This window comes from Homalodisca vitripennis, unplaced genomic scaffold, assembly GCF_021130785.1.
Source record: "Homalodisca vitripennis isolate AUS2020 unplaced genomic scaffold, UT_GWSS_2.1 ScUCBcl_2489;HRSCAF=7313, whole genome shotgun sequence".
NCBI classification, from domain to species: domain Eukaryota; kingdom Metazoa; phylum Arthropoda; class Insecta; order Hemiptera; family Cicadellidae; genus Homalodisca; species Homalodisca vitripennis.
Genome location: NW_025778618.1, coordinates 1 through 22,027, shown reverse-complemented (window position 1 = coordinate 22,027; position 22,027 = coordinate 1). Strand labels below are relative to the sequence as shown.

The 22,027-nt window shown below is 32.3% G+C and overlaps 1 protein-coding gene across 1 annotated transcript in view; it reads left to right on the top strand.

Annotated features, from left to right (window-relative positions):
• LOC124372084 (general transcription and DNA repair factor IIH helicase subunit XPD-like) overlaps positions 1–19,061 on the top strand; it is a gene marked incomplete at its 3' end in the record, with an annotated part of 28,564 nt that extends 9,503 nt beyond the window's left edge. The window contains 15 exon segments of the mRNA XM_046830450.1: positions 2,252–2,485; positions 5,123–5,246; positions 6,992–7,088; positions 11,220–11,353; positions 11,590–11,717; positions 11,826–12,055; positions 12,791–12,824; positions 12,826–12,963; positions 16,170–16,304; positions 16,306–16,339; positions 16,520–16,526; positions 17,135–17,237; positions 17,946–18,014; positions 18,016–18,123; positions 18,951–19,061. Coding sequence (XP_046686406.1) covers positions 2,252–2,485; positions 5,123–5,246; positions 6,992–7,088; positions 11,220–11,353; positions 11,590–11,717; positions 11,826–12,055; positions 12,791–12,824; positions 12,826–12,963; positions 16,170–16,304; positions 16,306–16,339; positions 16,520–16,526; positions 17,135–17,237; positions 17,946–18,014; positions 18,016–18,123; positions 18,951–19,061 — 1,686 coding nt within the window.
• Between the last annotated feature and the right edge of the window lie 2,966 nt (positions 19,062–22,027).

Genomic DNA, 22,027 nt, shown 5'->3' with positions numbered 1-22,027 from the left:
CTTTTAATTTTAAGAGATTCATTCCCAAATAGTTAAAATTGTGTTTTTTCATGAGCTTTTTTGTTTCTTTGGTGCAAATCCTTTTAACACCTTTATCATAGTCCTTGTATTATGATATGTATTTTACTCTAGTTTGTATGTACTATATTTTAATATAATATGTTAGTATTGTATGCATTTCATTTTTTTACAAACCCTTATCCAAAATACTTTCCATTACACTTGATACATTTGTCCAATCAGTGATTTTTTTTTTCAAAATATTTTTATATTCATCTACCCATCATTTAAGAGATTCCCTTGTGTTTTATGTCATTAATGTTGGCAAGTCATTATTCTTTCATGCATAGAAATAAAAAACATCACAACATTTTATTCTTCAAAATATTTTTATTTTCATCTACCCATCATTTAAGAGATTCTCTTGTGTTTTATGTCATCAATATTGGCAAGTAATTATTCTTTCATGCGTAGAAATAAAAAACATCACATGATTTTATTCTTCAAAATATTTTTATTTTCATCTGCCCATCATTTAAGAGATTCCCTTGTGTTTTATGTCATCAATGTTGGCAAGTCATTATTCTTTCATGCGTAGAAATAAAATACATCACATGGAGTCAGGTGAATGACGTGCGTGAGGTAGAGATACCATCCAACTTTTGGCTAGTTTAGATAGCTGTGTTTCAAGATGTTTTGTCATGGTCGGTAGACCAGTCCCCTGTCCTCCACAAATCGGAATTTTTCACAAACACTTGTGCATAAATTTGTTTTGATCTGTTGACAATTAATGAACACAAATTATATGTTTTCTCTACATTTTCATCCGTTCAGACGTTTGCCTAGAATGAGGTTTTTATCAATTGATGTCATTTTTTAAATGAGAAAATTACATGTAGAATTGAAATTTTCCTATAGCATAATCTTTGTAAGATGTTTCTTAAATTAGGTGTATCAGTAATGTTTTTCCAAACAAGAAGCAAAATTTAACAGTAGAAGTTGTTCATTTAAATTCTCCATAAAAAACGGAAAGAGAACAAAACATCATTAGTAAAAACAGTCACCAGAGATGAACAGAACAGGCCAGGGTGACGGCATGGGCAGCACTGAACTGCCAATGAGTTCGCTATACACACAGCAGGAGAATTGCATACTATCCAAGCTCTGCCTCTGGTAGTGCTATTCCGGTTTCTTTTAGATCTTTTGGATTAGTTTTTCTTGTATTAAGGTTCCAATCTTACATGCCAAACAGAACACAGTATTTTTAAATACCTCACTTGTACAACATATGCTAAAATTTTACTTTAACACTAGCCTACTGCAAGTAACACTATGGTACTCCTCAGGGTTCTATTTTGGAGCCACATTAGTTTTTTATGCGTTACATAAAATACATTCCTATCTTAAAATAGTGTGTTAGGCCTATTTATTTGCTAATGATGTCAATATTATCTTTGAAAAAGTTCTTCAGAAGATATATAATTATTTTCATTCTTAACTTGTTTATTTATATTATTATAATTATATTATATTATATATAGGCTATATTACATTTTAGCCTGATAACAAATTGTTATGTAAATTGAATGGAATTAGTTTTCTTAGATTTGTAATGATGTTATTGTTATGTTATAAATGGGTAGGGTTCCAATTCAGTGTTATTGAAGATAACTAATGATAATTATTGATCATAACTAAGACTACTTGTACATGATAATTAGCTATGTTTATGGCATTTTCTTCCACAGAAGTCACCAGATTCATTTTCTTTTGACAAAGAACTTAAATCAAGAAAGAATACTGTTACTTGATTATTTATTAGTAATTGCTAAGAAATTTTTGTTATACCTGGGAACTTCAAATTCTTTTGAGATATATAAGGGGAATAACATGTGGAGAAAACTGTTTGCCTTGTGTAGTTTTAGTCATAATCTGAACTCTAAAGTCTTCTAAACCTTAAACGTTAGTTCATGAAACAAGGTGTAACCTAGACTAAACATATACAAAATTTGATAACCATTATATATTTTTTTATTTTTATTATTTTATTGAACAATACAGACAATTTTGCTTCAAATTATTTAGAATCACCGTTGACTTTCCACTGTCTGTGAACTGTTCTAGTTTTATTGTATTGTTCAGTCTATGTAAAAATATCATGGTTAAACTTTGTTGTTACACATTTTCCAAACAGTTTAACTTCAGGTAAATAAAAATGTTGTTTTGTATTTTCTAATCTCGTCCACTGTAGGTGAGTAAGGAGCGAGATGGGAAGATCGTGGATGGACGGTGCCATGGGCTGACAGCCTCATACATCAGACAGCAGCATGAGACTGATAGTAGTGTGCCAGTATGTCAGTACTACGAGGGGTTTGACCGAATCGGAAGGGAGGTGCCGCTTGCTCCAGGAGTCTACAGTTTAGATGACCTCAAGGAGTACGGTCGTGATATGAAGTTCTGCCCCTACTTCCTCACCAGGTCTGCTGTAAGTAGGATGCAATTTTAATAATAATACAAAAATATGTTATTATTATTTTGAAATTTAGCAATAATTGAAAAATGTAAGGTATTACTCAGTAAAAAAATCAAATCAAATTAGAAATTACATTAACTAATTATTAAATATGTAGGTAGAATAATTTTTGCTTAAATTAAACTTTTGAACATCTTGAAAAAATTCTGGATTCTGTATCTCTCTCTAAACACCAGAACCACAGATTCCAGAGTGTTTAAGGATGTTACTTGTATGTACCCTTGAGCGTAGATCTATTTTAAGAATTCAATAATTGGCTGAGCGTCAGCAAAGCCTAGGCTGAAACCGTGGGGCTGAAAAATTTAATTCCTGTCTTCCTCTCTAACTTTCTATCTGTCTGCACAATATCTCAAAAAAAAATTGAGCTATTATTGACTTTAAATTGTGCATGAAACCTCATTTCTGTATAGGCAACACTGAGTTTGATGATGATGCATGTCACTTCATAGGATTTGGCTGAACGTTAGCAATTATTTTGATGTTGCTCTTACAGATAACCATAATGGCAACAAGAAAATAATAGAATAAATAAATTTGTAAACAAAATGAGTGCAATCATGAGATTTTAATGTGTGACATTTTTATTCATAGAGAAGAAAGAAAAGTAGTAGAGTGGAAAGCCAATATCAAAGATTTGATTCCAGTGCACTTTTGCTCACCAGATCTTTTATTATTTGAACACGGATATACAAACCTAACTTAATGAACAAACATGTGGGTAATAATAATAATCTCTTTATTGCATTTTTTAAACAATTTAACATTGTATCGCAATCGTCATAAACAAAAATAAATAGTCCCAACTATACCTTCATACACATTCACACTTACAATTCATACATTCACTCAGACACATTCAAACTGACTCCAGATCCAAAGCAAACATATACATACCGACTCCAGATCCAGAGCAAACACATACAAACTGATTAATTAAATACTGTGCAAATTTAGACCTCCCAGCGGCACATCATGAATTCATCGACAGAATAAAACGCTTTTGACACCAAAAGGCATTTGAGACGAGTTTTTAATTGATTTTGATTGATGGAATTTTTTATACTCTCAGGGAGCTTGTTGATGAGTCTGACACCAACTTGTTGCGGGAGGTGTTGTGATAACGTCAATCTGTATTGGCTAGTTCGAAAATTGTCCCTGCCTCTTGTCCCATATTGGTGAACGTCACCGCCACGAACCAAATCACACTTTGATTTGCAGTACGTGATCACCTCAAGAATGTAGAGGCAGGGCAAAGTCAGCAACCCCAGCTCCCTGAAAGATTCCCTACACAACTCTCTATAATTCAGCTTTGCAATTATTCTGATTGCTTTTTTTTTGGAGCTTGAAAACTCTTTCCATTTTGTTTCTGGCACAACCTCCCCAGAGTCTCACTCCATACGCAAAGTGTGGGTGGATTAAGCCGAAATAGGCCATTTTTAAAACTCTGAGGGAACAAAACTTTGCTAAATGCCGCAAGGCATATATGCCTGAGGCTACTCTAGCACATACATTGTCCACATGATCATCCCAGGTCAGTCCTCTATCTAGGAACATTCCCAAAAACTTTGTGGAATCAGTTTCCTCTAAACGAACATCATCCACAAACACAGCAGGGCGCGCTGTGTGATCATTTTGTCGAAGGCTAAAATGTATGACATTTGTTTTTGACTGATTTGTTTTCAGGTTTATTTCAGCAAAATACTGAATGCAGGCATTCAATTCTATGAAAGAATTGATTTCCAAATCTTGGGTTGATTTGTTTTTGAGACAGAGACTGGGTGTATCACATGGCAGGATATTAGGAGAAAAATTTAATTTGTAGATTTTAAATTTCACATGAAACTTTGTTTCAACAATCAAATTAGTTCTAATAATGGTGTATGTCCAATCATGGAATTTGGTTGATCTTCATTGAAGCCTTTCACTCAGTAGGCTGACACAATTTCTCAAGTATCTTTTGTATACCAGGGGGATGTAAAAATTTATTTCCTATATGATTGTTTGTCTATCTATCTATTCACAGGACGAATTGAGAATGATATGAACTAACTATAGATTTGAAATTTCGCATGCAACCTGAGCGAAGCATGTTACGCAACTCATGGTGTGGCATATTCTTACTTTGTTATATTGTAAGCCAATATTAATTTCTTTTATGCATATTCCTTACTTTATGTGGACGTAAGATCCAATCATCTCTGGATTAAATCATACCCTACCAATCAGAAGTACAGTGTTCTGATTGGTGTTTTAAATCATTCAGTAATCATGAGTGATAGGTTACCATTTTCCATAGATAAATAAATAACTTTTTAAAGAATAAGTATAAATGGATGGGTAACCACTGAGTGATCCTGACCTTGCAAGCAGTTCGCCTACTCGGCCGAACTTGGACTTGTGGTTCGGAAGTCACCTTTAAGCCGTTGGTCCCCAGGTTAAGTGTTAGAGAGGGGTTCTTAGTCCTAATTTTGCCTGGTAAAATAACCTTTACCTTTTTATTATATTTGAATTCATTAAAAAGAAATTTTCAATTGATATAACATTTTTTTTATCTTTTAAGTTGTGCTGTAATTATTGTATGTTTTACAGATAATGACCGCTAACATAGTGGTGTATAGTTACCACTATTTACTTGACCCGAAGATTGCTGATGTTGTTTCAAAAGAACTGTCCAAGTCTGCAGTGGTCGTGTTTGATGAAGCTCACAATATAGGTATATATTCTTACATACTATATATTTTCAGGTTTATACACATTTTATATTAGTCAAATTATATAGTCATAGTCATAGTCAAACTACTTTATTCTGCAATATGTACAAGGTACAAATAATAGCGTCACTACAATAAAACTAAATACTAATATTAATTTTGAAATATAAGTAAACAAAAAAAAATCTTAACATCTTAACAATTCTTCTTTAAATGAATTAATCGGTTTTTGTATTAAAATATTCCTCAAAAGAATATAGAGACAAATTACTTAAATAATCCTTTACTTCTTTTTTAAATTTTAACAGATCTGTTTCTATTGTAAATTTTGTTGGTAAATTATGTAAATATCTAACACCTCTGTAATATGTTTTTCTTTTTGTAAAATTTGAGATTGTGTTGATTGATATGTCTATTAAAACTAGTATTATATGTATGTTTATTGGTTTTTAGTATCGGATCAAAAAATTGTTTTACATAAATTATTGATTCAAATATGTGTAAACCATATACTGTCAGAATTCCAAGTTCAGAAAAAATATGTTTAACAGAATCTGTCTATCTTAAATTTGTCATGATTCTCAAAGATTTTTTTGTACGACCAATAGCCTATATAAATTGCTTATTGTTGTTGCTCCATAAATGCTTATTCCGTAAGCTAAATGTGTGTTGATCAATGAGAAATATATTAATTTCAGTGTATGTAAATTACTAATTTTTGCCATTTATCACAATGCATATAGACCAGTAGACATCTTATTAGTAACATGATCTACATGTTTAACCCAAGCTTAATTTTTATCTGTTATAAGTCCTAAAAACTTTGTGTGGTCTACTTGTTTAAGTCTGTCATTGTCTAGAAAAATGTCACAGTTTAAATTTGATCTGGATTGCTTTGTAGAAAAATAAATATAATATATAAGTACTCATCATTAAAAATTGTACAAACCCTTCAGACTCCAGGTTTAATTTGTGTAGTAAATACAAAGTCCCCCACATTGTCCAAATTTTGTATCAAAACTTTGACGATTTTACCGAACGCTTAGGTCATGACACTTTGGTAGGCTAACGAGATGTTAGTAAGTTAATACAGACGAAATGCCAGCGCCCATAGGACTCAAAAGGTTTTAAAATCCGTAACTAATACATAGAATATATAAACTAATACAAATATTTACTTTCCTTATGGAAAATTTACCTAACTTACATTACTTTAAAGGCATTCGTAAAAATGTGAGCAAAACCACAGAGGGCGTGTACTCGTCTACAAAAGAGGTTGTGTAATGACATGTTAGAATTTGATAGTTGAATCCATTTTATATTAATCTTGTATTTTTCTGTATGCAAAAATTATATTCATTAATAAATACAAATTTGTAATTATTCTATATATAAATTCTGTTTCAAATAAGTAAAAAATATCAGCTTTAAGAATTTTTTAATAAAAGGTTTAATTTGGTTGATTTATATAAACATGTAGGAAACTATTGTGGTTGAACATGAAATATCAACAACACCTATTTTAAAGAAATACTTGTATCATCAATATACAAGTAATCTATAAAACAAGAATAATGATATCTTAGCAGTAATATACTGGGCTCTGGTAGTTTTCGCAGCGATTGTTTTGGTAATAATCCCTACGCCCAAAGGAATATAACCTATACCTTGTTAACTGGGGTCCAAAGGGTTGAAAACCTCTAAAAAACTAGCTGATCTAAATTGATTGTTCTAATCTACTCAACAGATAACGTGTGCATCGATTCAATGAGTGTTAAAATCAACCGGCGAATTATGGATAAAGCCGCAGCTAACATCCAGGTCTTGGAGAAAACAGTTAATGAGTGAGTACAAATTAGAATTTGTAACTAAGTATTGAAATATATAAAATACAATATATCCTATTTCGGATAGTACACTCTAATGAACCTTCATTAAATGTTGTTCAATAAACTCAGAGTATGTTTGCAGTACATACGTTAATGATCGATCAGTAACGTAATAATATAGCAAGCGTAACGTATATAATAGTAGTAGTAGGTAGTAGTATTTATCAATTAATATTTATTTTATTTTATCAATATGTTTCATAATAGGTTTGGATAAGTATTTTTGGTCTAGTAACTTCTGTTTAGTTGAGTGTAGAAAAAGTACTTTTCTGTAATGTTTTACAAAAAAAAAAAAACATTCATAATAAATTTATTCAAAATCACAATTTGTTTTTAGGCTCAGGTAACTCATCCAGCTGGTGATGGGATAACTGACAAACAGCTATTGTTGTATGACTGTTTGTTATTTAATTTTCAAATGGTCAGAATTGCTACCCTTTGCACAAACATGCAGTTTGATTCATGAAGAAAAGCGATATAGGTAAAAAACTTTCTTCTTAAGTGCTGAAACCTAGTGGAGAAATTGGAAAGCACTAGCAATATCAGCCGATGATATGACACATTAAAAGTATTCTCTGTTATGTACAGTGCTGTGTGGGTTTTGCATGTTAATGAGTTTTAAAGAGTAAGTAAAAATATTGCTATAAACTGAAGATGCATTAGATGTGATTCTTTTATGTTTTAATTTTAATTTGTGAAGGTAGACATGCAATATGGATGATCATTTTATGATGTTTTGTTATGTTGTTGTTATGATTTTTTTGATCATTTTATGGATGTTGTATGTACTAACTTTAATATTTATTGTTCTGTAAAAAATAAAAAAGGAAATTTAATTAATGGTAGAAGCAAGAAAACAAATAATAAATGGTTTACACCTGAACTAAATAGGGTTAGGAATACTATGATAAATTTGTACAATAGATGTAAGTATACTAAGGATACTAGAGACAATTGTTATTTAAATTGTAGGGCAACTTATAGAAATCTTATCAGGAGGGCTAAGTATAAGTATAATGAAAACCTGATCAATAATGCAACAAACAAGTGTCAAACTGCTTGGAAGGTAATTAAAGACGAAGTTGGTGTAAAGAAACAGCAACCTTCTTCAATTTCAACAGATACGTTCAATGACTACTTTGTTAGTGTAGGTGAATCTGTTGCTAAGGATGGTCCAAACGGTAGTGGCAATTCTGTGAAGCATAGTCATATTGACTATATGAATAATGTTAACGAAATAAAATCTAATCCAGATGCTAGACAGGCCTGGGATCCAGTGTCAGAGGCAGAGGTGTTACATATAACTTCTAACTTGAAAGGTTCTACTAGTCAGGACTACTATGGTCTCTCAAACAAGATGATAAAGTGTATAATGCCAGCAATTGTATCTCCTGTTACGTATCTAGTAAATAAAATTTTAGATCAAGGAATATTTCCTGAAAGTTTAAAAGTTACTAAAGTTATCCCAGTTCAAAAGAAGAAGAATGTAGATGAACTTGCTAATTTTAGACAAATTGCTCTGGTACCAATTTTTTCTAAAATTATTGAGCACTTCATCAAAAGACGACTATATTCTTTTTTTGTAAAAAATAATTACTTTACGAATGCACAATTTGGTTATTTAGCTGGTAAGTCTACCATTGATGCAGTTGAGAAGGTTGTTACTGAAGTTATTAAGGCATTTGAAAAAAATTCTTTCTTGGCTTTGACTCTGTTAGATTTAAGAAAAGCTTTTGATATTATATCGCATAAAATACTGCTTAAAAAGCTCTCTAAGTATGGTGTAATGGGCAAAGAATTAAACCTTATTCGTTCGTACCTTGTGAACAGAAAACAGGTGGTTGTAATGGGGGATCAGGTGACTCGTATGCGGGAAGTGGTTAGAGGTGTTCCCCAAGGGTCTGTTTTGGGGCCACTCCTATTTGTAATTATGATTAATGATCTTCCATCCAACCTCCCCCATGAGTCTGTCCTCTTTGCAGATGATACATCAGCACTGGTTAAAGGTTACTCTCTGGATTATGTGAAACATGAATCTGCTCTATTAGTAGAAAGGGCTGGTGACTGGTTCTCAGCAAATGAGTTAATACTTAATGATGATAAGTCAGAACAAATCATCTTTACATTAAGGAAAGTAGATGGAGAGTTAGTCAATCAGCATGTCAAGTTGCTCGGTATTCATCTAGACTCAATACTTAGTTGGCATTATCATACTGAGCAGCTAATTACTAAACTATCTAGAGTGTTACTTATTGTTTAGCTTAAGTATAATGTTGAATCTGATTGTTTGCGTGTGGCCTATTTTGCATTTTTTAATTGTCACTTGAACTATGGCATATTGCTATGGGGAAATAGTCCTGGAGCTAACGATGTATTTTTATGCCAAAAAAGGGCTATTCGAGTTATGGCTGGTATAAGTCAGATAGAAAGTTGTAAGCCATATTTTATTAGTTTTAAAATTTTAACTGTACCTAGCTTGTATATATTGTGTAATTTATTATATGTTAAAAAACATTTATCTGAGTTTGTTGAGCGCAATGTGTATCATAGCCACTATACTAGGAACTGAGATAATCTTAATTTACCAAGTACCAGACTCCAAAAAGTGATAAACAGTCATAAATATATGCAAATTAAATTGTATAATAGTTTACCTGAATATGTAAAAGAATTAAGTATTAATGTATTCAAAACAATAATTACAAGTTTTTTGGTGAGGACTGCACCTTATTCTATTGAAGGTTTTTATCATTATTGTAGTTATGACAATTTGTATACTGCATAGTATATTTAGTATTAGTATGACAATGTCTATTGCTTGTAATATAGCCTAATGACAAATAAAGATTTGAATTTTAATATGCAATGGTATTCTGGTATAGGTGTCTAATATTTGATATACATGATATTAAAATGTGATGACAAAATATGTGATCTTATAGTATCAACGAAAGAAAATATTTTTAACGCTGTCAACTTATTTTCAAAATGTGTTATACTTTTTGCGGTTAGTTGTTCTTTCTCGCAATTTTGCGAGAGCTTGTATGAACAACATTGCATTTTCTCTGCTCGTTTCGCAAAATGCGACAAATACGATCACAGCTTTAACCCTGCTTTGAAGGAGATTAAATTGAATTCACCATATTTTTTTATTACACCTCGTGTATGAAATGTTTGTAAAAACTTAATGTAACTTACAAGTCTAATCATGATGGTGACTTTTGATCAATATATACATACAGTTTTTATATAATTGGAACTAAAATTTAGCTTTTGTAAGTAAATTCTGTTAATAAAATTGTTCTGTTACAAAAATTCTCTAAAAGAAAATGTAGTATGTATTCATGTAGTAGTAGGGCTGAACATGATATCAGGGAATGTCATAAATATGTAAAGATAATATAGAAAAAAAAAAGATGTTTTCATTCAAAATTTGAATGTATCAAATGTAATACTAAATGATCTTTATCGTATTTGATTACTTGTAGAAACAATCATGTTACTTTTAAAAATTTAAAAATCAATACCATCATTTAACACAAATTAAAATCTGATTAGAAAAAATTAAAAAACAGTTATAATTTTTGAATAGTTATGAACAAATATATCTTAGCAATTGATTTATGAAAGACAACAATCTTAAAAATTAACTACAAAAAAGAGCTGAAATAAGAAAAACATCAGTGGTAAGGTTGAAACCCTCCCTATATGCTTTATTAGTTGAGACTGAATGATTAGAGTAATGCTGGTCTCGATAGTTGCTGTAACACACATGTTCAATGTATTTAATTTCTCAAGTACAATAGTTTTTAGTTTGAAGAATCTTTTAGATTTCCTGATTTCATTCAATCTGTATTGTTTGGTTCAAATGAAGTCTGTGATATTGGCTTATTGACAGAAGACAATGGGGGTAAGCTCTATTATTATTTTCAATATTTTCAGAAATAGTAGTCTTATTGTTTGTATGTTTATTATTTTAGTAAATTACTACCAGTAGCCAACCTTTTTTAATAAACACTTGTAGAAGATATTTGTAAGTGGAAAACTTATTAGTTACATAGATAAAGTATCAGTGTGTGTGAACAGGATGAAGGAAGTGGATGCCCAGAAGCTCAAGGACGAGTACACCAGACTTGTGGAAGGGCTGAGAGATGCGAGTGTAGCGAGAGAAACTGATGTTGTTCTGGCCAATCCTGTACTGCCTGATCAAATACTTCATGGTTTGTTATAATATAGTCTCTGAACATCTATAAAACTTTGCAGTCTGCAAATATCTATAGACTTACAGTTTTGCAACAAGTGTAGTTTTTGTGCAACATTCTTAAAAATTTGAATAACACTATTTTTCATGTTAACTTTTATAGTTACTCTGAACTTTTCCATTAATATTGGATATTTTAGTAAAATAGTACCTGAGCATAATTTAAGATTTATCACTGCATTTTATGTTTGACAGAGGTGGTGCCAGGAAACATCCGAAATGCTGAGCATTTCGTCAGCTTCCTCAAACGGTTTGTGGAGTACATCAAGACACGATTACGAGTGCAGCATGTGGTACAAGAGTCCCCTGCTGGGTTTCTCAAGGTAATTTAAATAGTTAAATCCATATGTTTTAAAATGTAAGGTTTAAGTGATAATTCGTACTAAATTAACAAGTATGTGATGTCGTTAACACTGGTTTTTTGTGTGAAGGATGTGGCAATGCGAGTGTGTATAGAACGCAAGCCGCTACGGTTCTGTGCAGAGAGGCTCTCATCACTGCTGCGTACTCTGCAAATTGCTGACCAGACAGACTTCTCTCCTCTCTCAATGGTTGCCAACCTCGCCACTTTGGTGTCCACATATACACGAGGCTTTACCATCATCGTGGAGCCTTTTGATGACAAAACTCCAACCGTATCTAATCCCATCCTCCATTTCAGGTAAGGGTATTTCATTTTTAAATTTTTTGAATTTATAAAGGTATGATTGCAATTCAATAAAACATTTTAATTAGTACCATTTCAAAATGGCTTTATGGGGAGAGCCAACTTTAGGTTTAGTTATCTTGTGTTGATGGGTCAAACATATTAAGTTGCATATGAACCTTATTGGAAAGTGCTCATCATTATTATTTGTTGACAATCACAACAGATGATAATGAGGTAGATATTGCATTACAGAGAGGGAAATTACCATTGTTAAGTGATGAAACGACTCTTAGTTTTAACCCAAATAATAGCAATATTAGGTCTCAAACACTTTTATGCCCTCATTTTTAGATTAAAATTATGGGTGGTTTATCTTTTTATAAATATAATTAATACGCATACAAATGTTTCTGAGTTTGCTGGGAGTGTATATGTCTGGAACAGTAATTAAAAGATCAACTAAAAATGTTTCATCTAAAACAATAATAACCTAAAACAAAATTTTAAAAACTGAATTATATTTAGATGCATTTTGAAGTCTTTAAAATAAGACAGACACCTCCCATAAGGCTAAAAACAAAAGTAAGGGTCTAAAAATGTTTGAGATTTATCAAGGTTCTTATGGGGTTAATATTAAGAAATCAAGACCAGTACAGCCAGTTTGAATCAACTCCTCATGTTATGATGATATGGACATAGGTTTACTGCTAGCCTATCAGCCTGCTAATGTAATGTTTACTGTTTCAGTTGCCTGGACTCCAGTATTGCCATCAAGCCGGTTTTTCGACAGATTCCAGTCAGTGGTGATAACGTCGGGTACTCTCTCACCACTGGACATGTACCCCAAAATTCTGGACTTTAATCCTGTGATCATGAGCTCCTTCACCATGACGCTGGCCCGTCCTTGTATTTTACCAATGGTACATAACTTTAACTCATTAATATCAGTGTTATATTTAATTAATAATTTTAGAAAAACTTCAACATTTGACAATAACTTATTGATTTTTATACTAACCTCAAGTATAGATAATTACAGTACATATCAGGAATCCAGAATGATTTATTGTTTTCCCACTTTACAACAAGATCAACAATGTCATTATTGTCATGTATGCTATTTAGGCTACATAATTTTGAAGCATTCCTTATGACTAGTTTAAAATTTCACATTCATGAATGGTCAAAATTGTCTTACAATCAGCTTAAAATTCAATGTCATTAATATAATTTAAATATGCTTCTTCAACTGAATAGAATGCTTTTTACTTACAGCTACTTAACCAATGCATTCATAGAACTTTTAGTATAAACTGTTCTGCCATTTAAGGGTTTAACCCTTATAACGTCACAGACGCCATACAGCGCATAGACAAACTATCTCCAAACGGCAAAGACGCGGTACGGCGCACATCGACACAAAACTGCGTCTATAGCAAATTTAAGTTCCTTTTAAATCCGATCAATGTCACTAACGGTATGTGTCAACCATGTATGTGGGTTATTGACATATGTCAAGCGTCAAAATATAGCTGTCGCGTTACATTGTTTGAAACAATAGACGCGGTGTCTAGACACTCTCCCTGCCACACGGCACAGACGCCGTACAGCGCGCGCGCTTTTGTTTGCAGTTTGACTTCAGGTAGTGCGTGTCTAACCATCGCTGAGTCGGTTTCCTTCGTCGTGTTTTCTATTTATATGGTTTTTATTTATTTGTTAAAAGTATTGATATCTTAGTTTTAGTATTCATTTAGTGTTTTTAGTGTCATTTTAGTGTTTAGTGTCACCTATTTAGTGTTCAGGTACTTTGGGATTATACCGACAACACCAGTATGAAGAACACAAAAATATAAATTTATAGCTAAACAAACATGATAGAACGAAAAAAAACAACTCTTTAATTACAAAATTACAAACTTACAAGCCTTTCCAGGTATTGTGATCGGTATTGTTGTCGCTGTTATCTTATCTTTCTCGAGAATCCCGATTACGACAGGCCATGTGGCATCACATGATTTGCGCGGTACATCATTGCCTTTCCATTACAATTCAATTTATATTTCTGATCAGATCCTCTAGAATTTGATATTTTACTGATAGGTACTATCCTCGAGGGATGTTTTTCTTTCGTTGACATCAGCGAGAAGGCATGGCACTCGCATTTTGGGTGGCGGAGTATGATCAAGAATAAAAACAAGTTTTGAGTGTTTTTTCAATAAAGAGTTTAGTTTTAGTTTGATCATGTTTGTTTTTATTGAATTTTTGTGTTTGGAGAAATGTAGAGGTAAAACACGGAAGTACAACAAAGCGATGCACCAGCTGAACGGGGGCGGCGAGACTCTGCAATCACGTTATCTACTAGACCGCTCGACTTTGACCTTTGTCTGAGGATGGGGAGGGGTTTGCGATAAGACAATTCCTGTTTTATATTGACGAAATATTGCTCTACGCTAATCTAGTAATCAGTAGAAGCAAAATGTCAAATAACGATTCATGTCTGGGTGTGGTCGGTATAATCCCAAAGTACCGTGTTCATTATTAGTGATAAATAACATGTCTCGTAACATTGACGATCCTGAGTACAGTGACTTTATAATTTTAAAATTTTTACTTTTTTATACTTACCATAATTATAGAAAAAAAAATAAAAATGAACTTTACACATTTAATTTTTTTTTTTTTTAATATTGTGCCGTTTGCTGGAAGTAGTGAAAAGATATACTGACGTTATAAGGGTTAAGAGTTAAGAGTGTTGTACCAATGTAGATATAACTGTTTTGGAATGTGCTTAACCTAGTATATTTCACATCAATTACATTTAAAGATCTGGGTGTTATGAGAATGTACAGAATTTCTTAAATTTAACATGGTCAGATTTTTCTTTGATAAAAACTAGGCTTTGTAAAATGTAATTAGGCTATATGGTTATGTTAGTGTAGTTAATTCTATGAAAAAAAGGTTTACAAGAGCCTCTCTCGTTAATGTTTATAAGACAACAGAAGGTTTTTTAAAACATTTAAATGCTTCCTTTTGCATCCACAGAAATGCCAATAAACATAGTGCCATACAAAAGGTGAGGGTGAAAAAGTAATTTAAAACTTGAGTTTCTTTTAACCAAAATTAACTTTGGAAAGGCGAGAGGAGAGGGAGTGTAAGCCTTAAAAAATAGATCAATTCCTAAAAGCTTAACTGATTTATATTCAGAGCCAGTAAACCTATTTTAATTACTAAGCCTATTAAGTAAACTAGAAACAATTTTTCTGTTTTTTTCAAGCTTAGCTTTTAATTTATTTGAAACATATGTGAAATTTTTTCAATATGTAATTCATTATTATTATATTGTTAAAATTAGAATCTTTACGTGATATTAATAGATGAGTGCCATCTACATAGAGTATTGATTAAGCACAAAGTTAAGTAAGTCATTTACAAAACAGGAAGAGGCCTAGAACAGAACCCTGGAGCACTCGTCAAGTAACATGCTGAAGACCAGACTGCCTTTACAAACTGTTGGTGATCAGATTGGTATGAAGTGAATAAAGACAGTTGTGTATGCTCAATACCATAGTAACGTAATTTTTCAATGAGTTCATCATGAGGTACTATATCAAAACGCCTTACTCAAATCTAAAAGTAATGCACAGGTTTCTTCCCCATTTTAAAATCTCTCCAATACGTAAGATATAAAATTTTTCACTGCTGTAAACAATTGTCAAGTTATTTCTAAATCCATACTGAGCTATTGTGAACAAATAGCTGTATTTTTAAGAAATTTAAAATTTTCTTTTTCAGAACACTTAAGATTATTTCAGATATAACATCCACAAGAGCAAGGACAATATTTCTTTGTACACACAAAGCGAAACTTAAAAAGTGGGCAATACTTTCCTTATACATGATTAATATTTTGCTTAAGCTTGGTGTTTATTTTCTTGTAGTACAGTGGAAGGGATTGACTTTGTACCACAAAGTATAAAAAATAGAAAGTTTTCTAAAACACTCAAAATATTACAATTCTGTTTGGATATACCGAAGTAAGTAGATTTTTTTGCAATAGCACTCTGAATAGTCATTTAACCACACACACAAATAATTGTTGAGTAGTAAAGATAAATTAATATTTCAGATAGTCTCAAAGGGTAACGACCAGGTAGCAATCTCATCTAGGTTTGAGACAAGAGAGGATGTGTCTGTGGTGCGAAACTATGGACAACTGCTGGTGGAGATCAGCACCATCGTACCAGACGGTGTCGTCTGTTTCTTTCACCTCGTACCTTTACCTGGAGAGCGTTAGTGGCCAGCTGGTAAGTAGCTTACCTTGTCATGTAAACTTGCTGATTTATGGTAGATAATTAAGTTTTTCTTTTACAATATCACACAGCAGTGTTTTTATATAACTGTATAGTTACCAAATGCCCAAATGAGGGGTCTATAAGGAAAGTCAGTTGAAAGGCCAACTATGATACATTGTTTGAGCTACTTGGTAGTATAATATACTAACAGACCTTAAGCCTAGGGAGGGAAGAGGGCTAAAGGCCCCGATTTTTTACCTATATCTCACAAGGGGTTGCTTCTACAGAAAGTTTATTATTCCTGGAGTTTTTTTTCTATGTATTATCTTTTATGAAAAAATTTTAAGCTCTTTTTTGCAAAACTTCTGTTTCTAGCACCTCAGATCTTCGTTCCACAAAATGTTTATGGGACTTTAGTGAGGGAGGGTTATTGCACAATGAGAAGAGGTGATAGATTTTGGATGGCAGAGTGGCTAGATTACTGAACAGACGTTGATGTGAGAGGCTCAAAACTAATACTACTTGTGGTAGACGTATTGTCACTGGCACTATCGAATTCATATGAAATAATAAACAAAAAACATTAGTTGATATTGATTGAGATTTATAGGAAACAACAACTATCATACATTGTTTTGAGCTACCCTGGTAATATAATATACTAACAGCCCTTAACCCTAGGGAGGGAAGAGGGCCAAAGGCCCCGTTTTTTTTTTACTTATATCTCACTATGGGTTGCTCCTACAACCCATAGTGTATGGTTTTGGTGCAGATGATATTGACTAAAATTGTCTTACAGGTATGATCAGGGAGTAATAGATCAATTGCAACGACGCAAACTACTCTTCATTGAGACACAGGACGCAGCTGAGACCAGTTTAGCACTGCTCAACTATATCAAAGTATGTAATCTATGGAGTACTTCAAAATGTGACAAAAACCTCAAATGAAGAGATCACTAATGTTAACAATGACAGTCAGAATTAAGAATTTTTTAACGATCCTAGAGTTTCGTAATAAAAGTTGAAAAACATAGGGAAATAGATTTTTAAAATTTACAAGTTTCAGAGCTTAATTCTATAATAATAATAATAATAATAGAGCAACTCAAATAAAATATGAAATACTGTATTAGTAAATATACAGTAAAACTAATTATATTTGGATTAATGGGGCGGTGAGCAATCGTAAAATTATCTGTTGGAAAATAATTACAACAGGGACAATTAAGCGATTTATTACCAGACTCTATTTGTTAGAAAGTGTGGTGAACATTAACAAAATGCCGTTAAAAAATCTTAATTAATGTTACAACTGATGTTATATTCTTTCAAATAATTTTTATAACATATACCAAGATTTATTATACTATTTTATTATTATTTATTATAATACAAGATATATACTGAATATTGAAATTAAAATAAATATGTCTAAAGCATATAATTTTAAAGGATATAATTAAGAAGACAAACTAATATAGAGTTATAGATTTCAAATCAAATCTAGCTATGGAAGTAGATGTTGTTGACATTAAAATGTTTGCACAGTTTTTACTAAGAGATAATTAAGCCAATAACTAGTGTGTCTATATACTGTTAATGGTGCAGGCATGTGAGAGTGGCAGAGGGGCAGTTCTACTGTCAGTAGCACGAGGGAAGGTCTCGGAAGGGGTGGACCTTTGATCATCACCTGGGCCGGGCTGTGCTTATGTTGGGTATCCCATATGTCTACACACAGTCCCGGATACTGCGGGCCCGTCTGGAGTATCTTAGAGATCAGTTCCAGGTACATTAGTGACTCTTACATACACGTGTTTTTAGATATTTAAAGTGTGTTATCTCCTATTTAAGACCTGGCATGATGATTAACGAAACTCAAGATTTTATAATATTAAAAGCTGGCTACATTGAAATAATATCCTATTAAAACAGTGATATACCTCAAATATGTTACATTTATTATATTTGGTCGCAGAAGTATGCAAATTGTCTCATTTTAAAATATTATTAATATGTATTACTTTTTAGTTTGTCACATAAAGTATACACTTTTTTGAATATTCAAACGATGAAGTACAAAAAATTTGATTTTTGTTCTATAAAAACCAATAAAAATTTTATCACTGATCACACTTCACAATTAGTGTGCTTTTCTTTTGCAATATACACAATCACTGAGAATGAAGTACAATCAGCACAATTTAAATACTGCTCCACTTGGCTTTGCATTGAGTATGGGGACACTCTGACACCAAGGTGGCTGTCACAACAGGTTAAAGTTTCAATTACATGAGAAATCTTGTACTTTGTTACAGTTACAATTACTACCTTTAGGAGGTTCTAGTTTTTGAAACTAGCAGGGAACATTTGCATTGAACATTTTTCTTGCCTCCTAAATAATTTCCAGTCACATAATTTCATAAAACATCTTATTAAAAATAATTAATTTAAAATTGAATTTTATGTGTTGAATAAGATTAGATGGATAGGTAAGATTATTTATAAAAACTTAATGTAAATAATTTTATGTTTTGTTCCTATGTAATATAAACGTTGTATTATTTTAAAGTAGGATAAAGTAAACAACGTTTAAAGAAAACTTGTTTGCAACAGATCCGAGAGAATGACTTCCTGACATTTGACGCAATGAGACATGCAGCCCAATGTGTAGGCAGAGCTCTTCGTGGCAAGACTGACTACGGCATCATGGTGTTTGCTGATAAGGTGGGTTCGTGAGGTACCTTCTCTTTATATTGCGACTGGACACCAAAAATAAAACTGTAAACTCCCAAAAAAATTTGGAGACTCAATGACATTTCTATCTTTCTTGTTTCCTGTAATAGTATAGGAGCCGGGAGCTGAATTTTTGCATTGTACAAGCTGACAACTTGGATTTCCTCAAAATTAATAGAGTAAGAAAAAATCAATCATCAAGTGCACTAGTTTTGATGCAGATAAAAATGGTGGGTATAGAAAGGTTAGTAGTGTAAAACCTTTCATATTCCTTTGAGGTGGGTTGGGGATGGAAATGATTATTTTTTCTCAGATCATTATTTATTCTAGCTTAACACAATTGAAACCAACTGTTTGCACATAAAATGTTATATCCACCATCAGACAACTAGATAATTATGTTGATAATCACCACTTTCAGGATCTGTATATGGTTAGCTTACACTGACATTGATTAAAAATTTATTTATATATTGCACAGTGGTTTTCAAGCTACGAAAAATATGACCTAAGAAACAATTTTAATTCATGTTTTTAACCCTCCCATTTTAACCTCCATTAAAACAAGTGTAGCTGACGATTGATTTCTTTCTTAGGAGAAATAATTGTACAGATTTCAAGAAAAACTAGGTTGTGTGTTTATACAATTAAAATTGGTGTCATTTTACAGAATACACAGAAGTGTTAAAAGAAAGCTTAGCCCTCAGCAAATGTATCAAGTGTGTCATTTTACAGAATACACAGAAGTGTTATAATAGAGCTCAGCACTTAGCAAATTTATCAAGTGTATGATTTTACAGAATACACAGAAGTGTTATAAGAAAGCTTAGCCCTCAGCAAATTTATCAAGTGTATCATTTTACAGAATACACAGAAGTGTTATAAGAAAGCTTAGCCCTCAGCAAATGTATCAAGTGTATCATTTTACAGAATACACAGAAGTGTTATAAGAAAGCTTTAGCCCTCAGCAAATGTATCAAGTGTGGTCATTTTACAGAATACACAGAAGTGTTATAAGAAAGCTTAGCCCTCAGCAAATGTATCAAGTGTGTCATTTTACAGAATACACAGAAGTGTTATAATAGAGCTCAGCACTTAGCAAATTTATCAAGGTGTATCATTTTACAGAATACACAGAAGTGTTATAATAGAGCTCAGCACTTAGCAAATGTAGATCAAGTGTGTCATTTATACAGAATACAGCAGAAGTGTTATAAGAAAGCTTAGTCCTCAGCAAATGTATCAAGTGTGTCATTTTACAGAATACACAGAAGTGTTATAATAGAGCTCAGCCCTCAGCAAATTTATCAAGTGTGTAGTAATTTTACAGAATACACAGAAGTGTTATAAGAAAGCTTAGCCCTCAGCAAATGTATCAAGTGTTATCATTTTACAGAATACACAGAAGTGTTATAATAGAGCTCAAGCCCTCAGCAAATGTATCAAGTGTATCATTTTACAGAATACACAGAAGTGTTATAAGAAAGCTTTAGCCCTCAGCCAAATGTATCAAGTGTGTCATTTTTACAGAATACACAGAAGTGTTATAAGAAAGCTTAGCCCTCAGCAAATTTATCAAGTGTGTCATTTTACAGAATACACAGAAGTGTTATAATAGAGCTCAGCACTTAGCAAATTTATCAAGTGTATCATTTTACAGAAATACACAGAAGTGTTATAATAGAGCTTAGCACTCAGCAAATGTATCAAGTGTGTCCATTTTACAGAATACACAGAAGTGTTATAAAGAAAGCTTAGCCCTCAGCAAATGTATCAAGTGTATCATTTTACAGAATAACACAGAAGTGTTATAATAGAAAGCTTCAGCCCTCAGCAAATTGCATCAAGTGTATCATTTTTACAGAATACACAGAAGTGTTATAAGAAAGCTTAGCCCTCAGCAAATGTATCAAGTGTGTCATTTTACAGAATACACAGAAGTGTTATAATAGAGCTCAGCACTTAGCAAATTTATCAAGTGTATCATTTTTACAGAATACACAGAAGTGTTATAAGAAAGCTATTTAGCCCTCAGCAAATTTATCAAGTGTGTCATTTTACAGAATACACAGAAGTGTTATAATGAAAGCTTAGCCCTCAGCAAATGTATCAAGTGTATCATTTTACAGAATACACAGAAGTGTTATAAGAAAGCTTTAGCCCTCAGCAAATGTATCAAGTGTGTCATTTTACAGAATACACAGAAGTGTTATAAGAAAGCTTAGCCCTCAGCAAATGTATCAAGTGTGTCATTTTACAGAATACACAGAAGTGTTATAATAGAGCTCAGCACTTAGCAAATTTATCAAGTGTATCATTTTAACAGAATACACCAGAAGTGTTATAATAGAGCTCAGCACTTAGCAAAATGTATCAAGTGTGTCATTTTACAGAATACACAGAAGTGTTTATAAGAAAGCTTAGCCCTCAGCAATGTATGTATCAAGTGTGTCATTTTTACAGAATACACAGAAGTGTTATAATAGAGCTCAGCCCTCAGCAAATTTATCAAGTGTGTCATTTTACAGAATACACAGAAGTGTTATAAAGAAAGCTTAGCCCTCAGCAAATGTATCAAGTGTGTCATTTTACAGAATACACAGAAGTGTTTATAATAGAGCTCAGCTCAGCACTTAGCAAATGTATCAAGTGTATCATTTTTTACAGAATACACAGAAGTGTTTATAAGAAAGCTTTAGCCCTCAGCAAATGTATCAAGTGTGTCATTTTTAACAGAATACACAGAAGTGTTATAAGAAAAGCTTAGCCCTCAGCAAATTTATCAAGTGTATCATTTTACAGAATACACAGAAGTGTTATAATAAAGCTCAGCCCTCAGCAAATTTATCAAGTGTATCATTTTACAGAATAACACAGAAGTGTTATAAGAAAGCTTAGCCCTCAGCAAATTTATCAAGGTGTATCATTTTACAGAATACACAAAGTGTATAGAATTA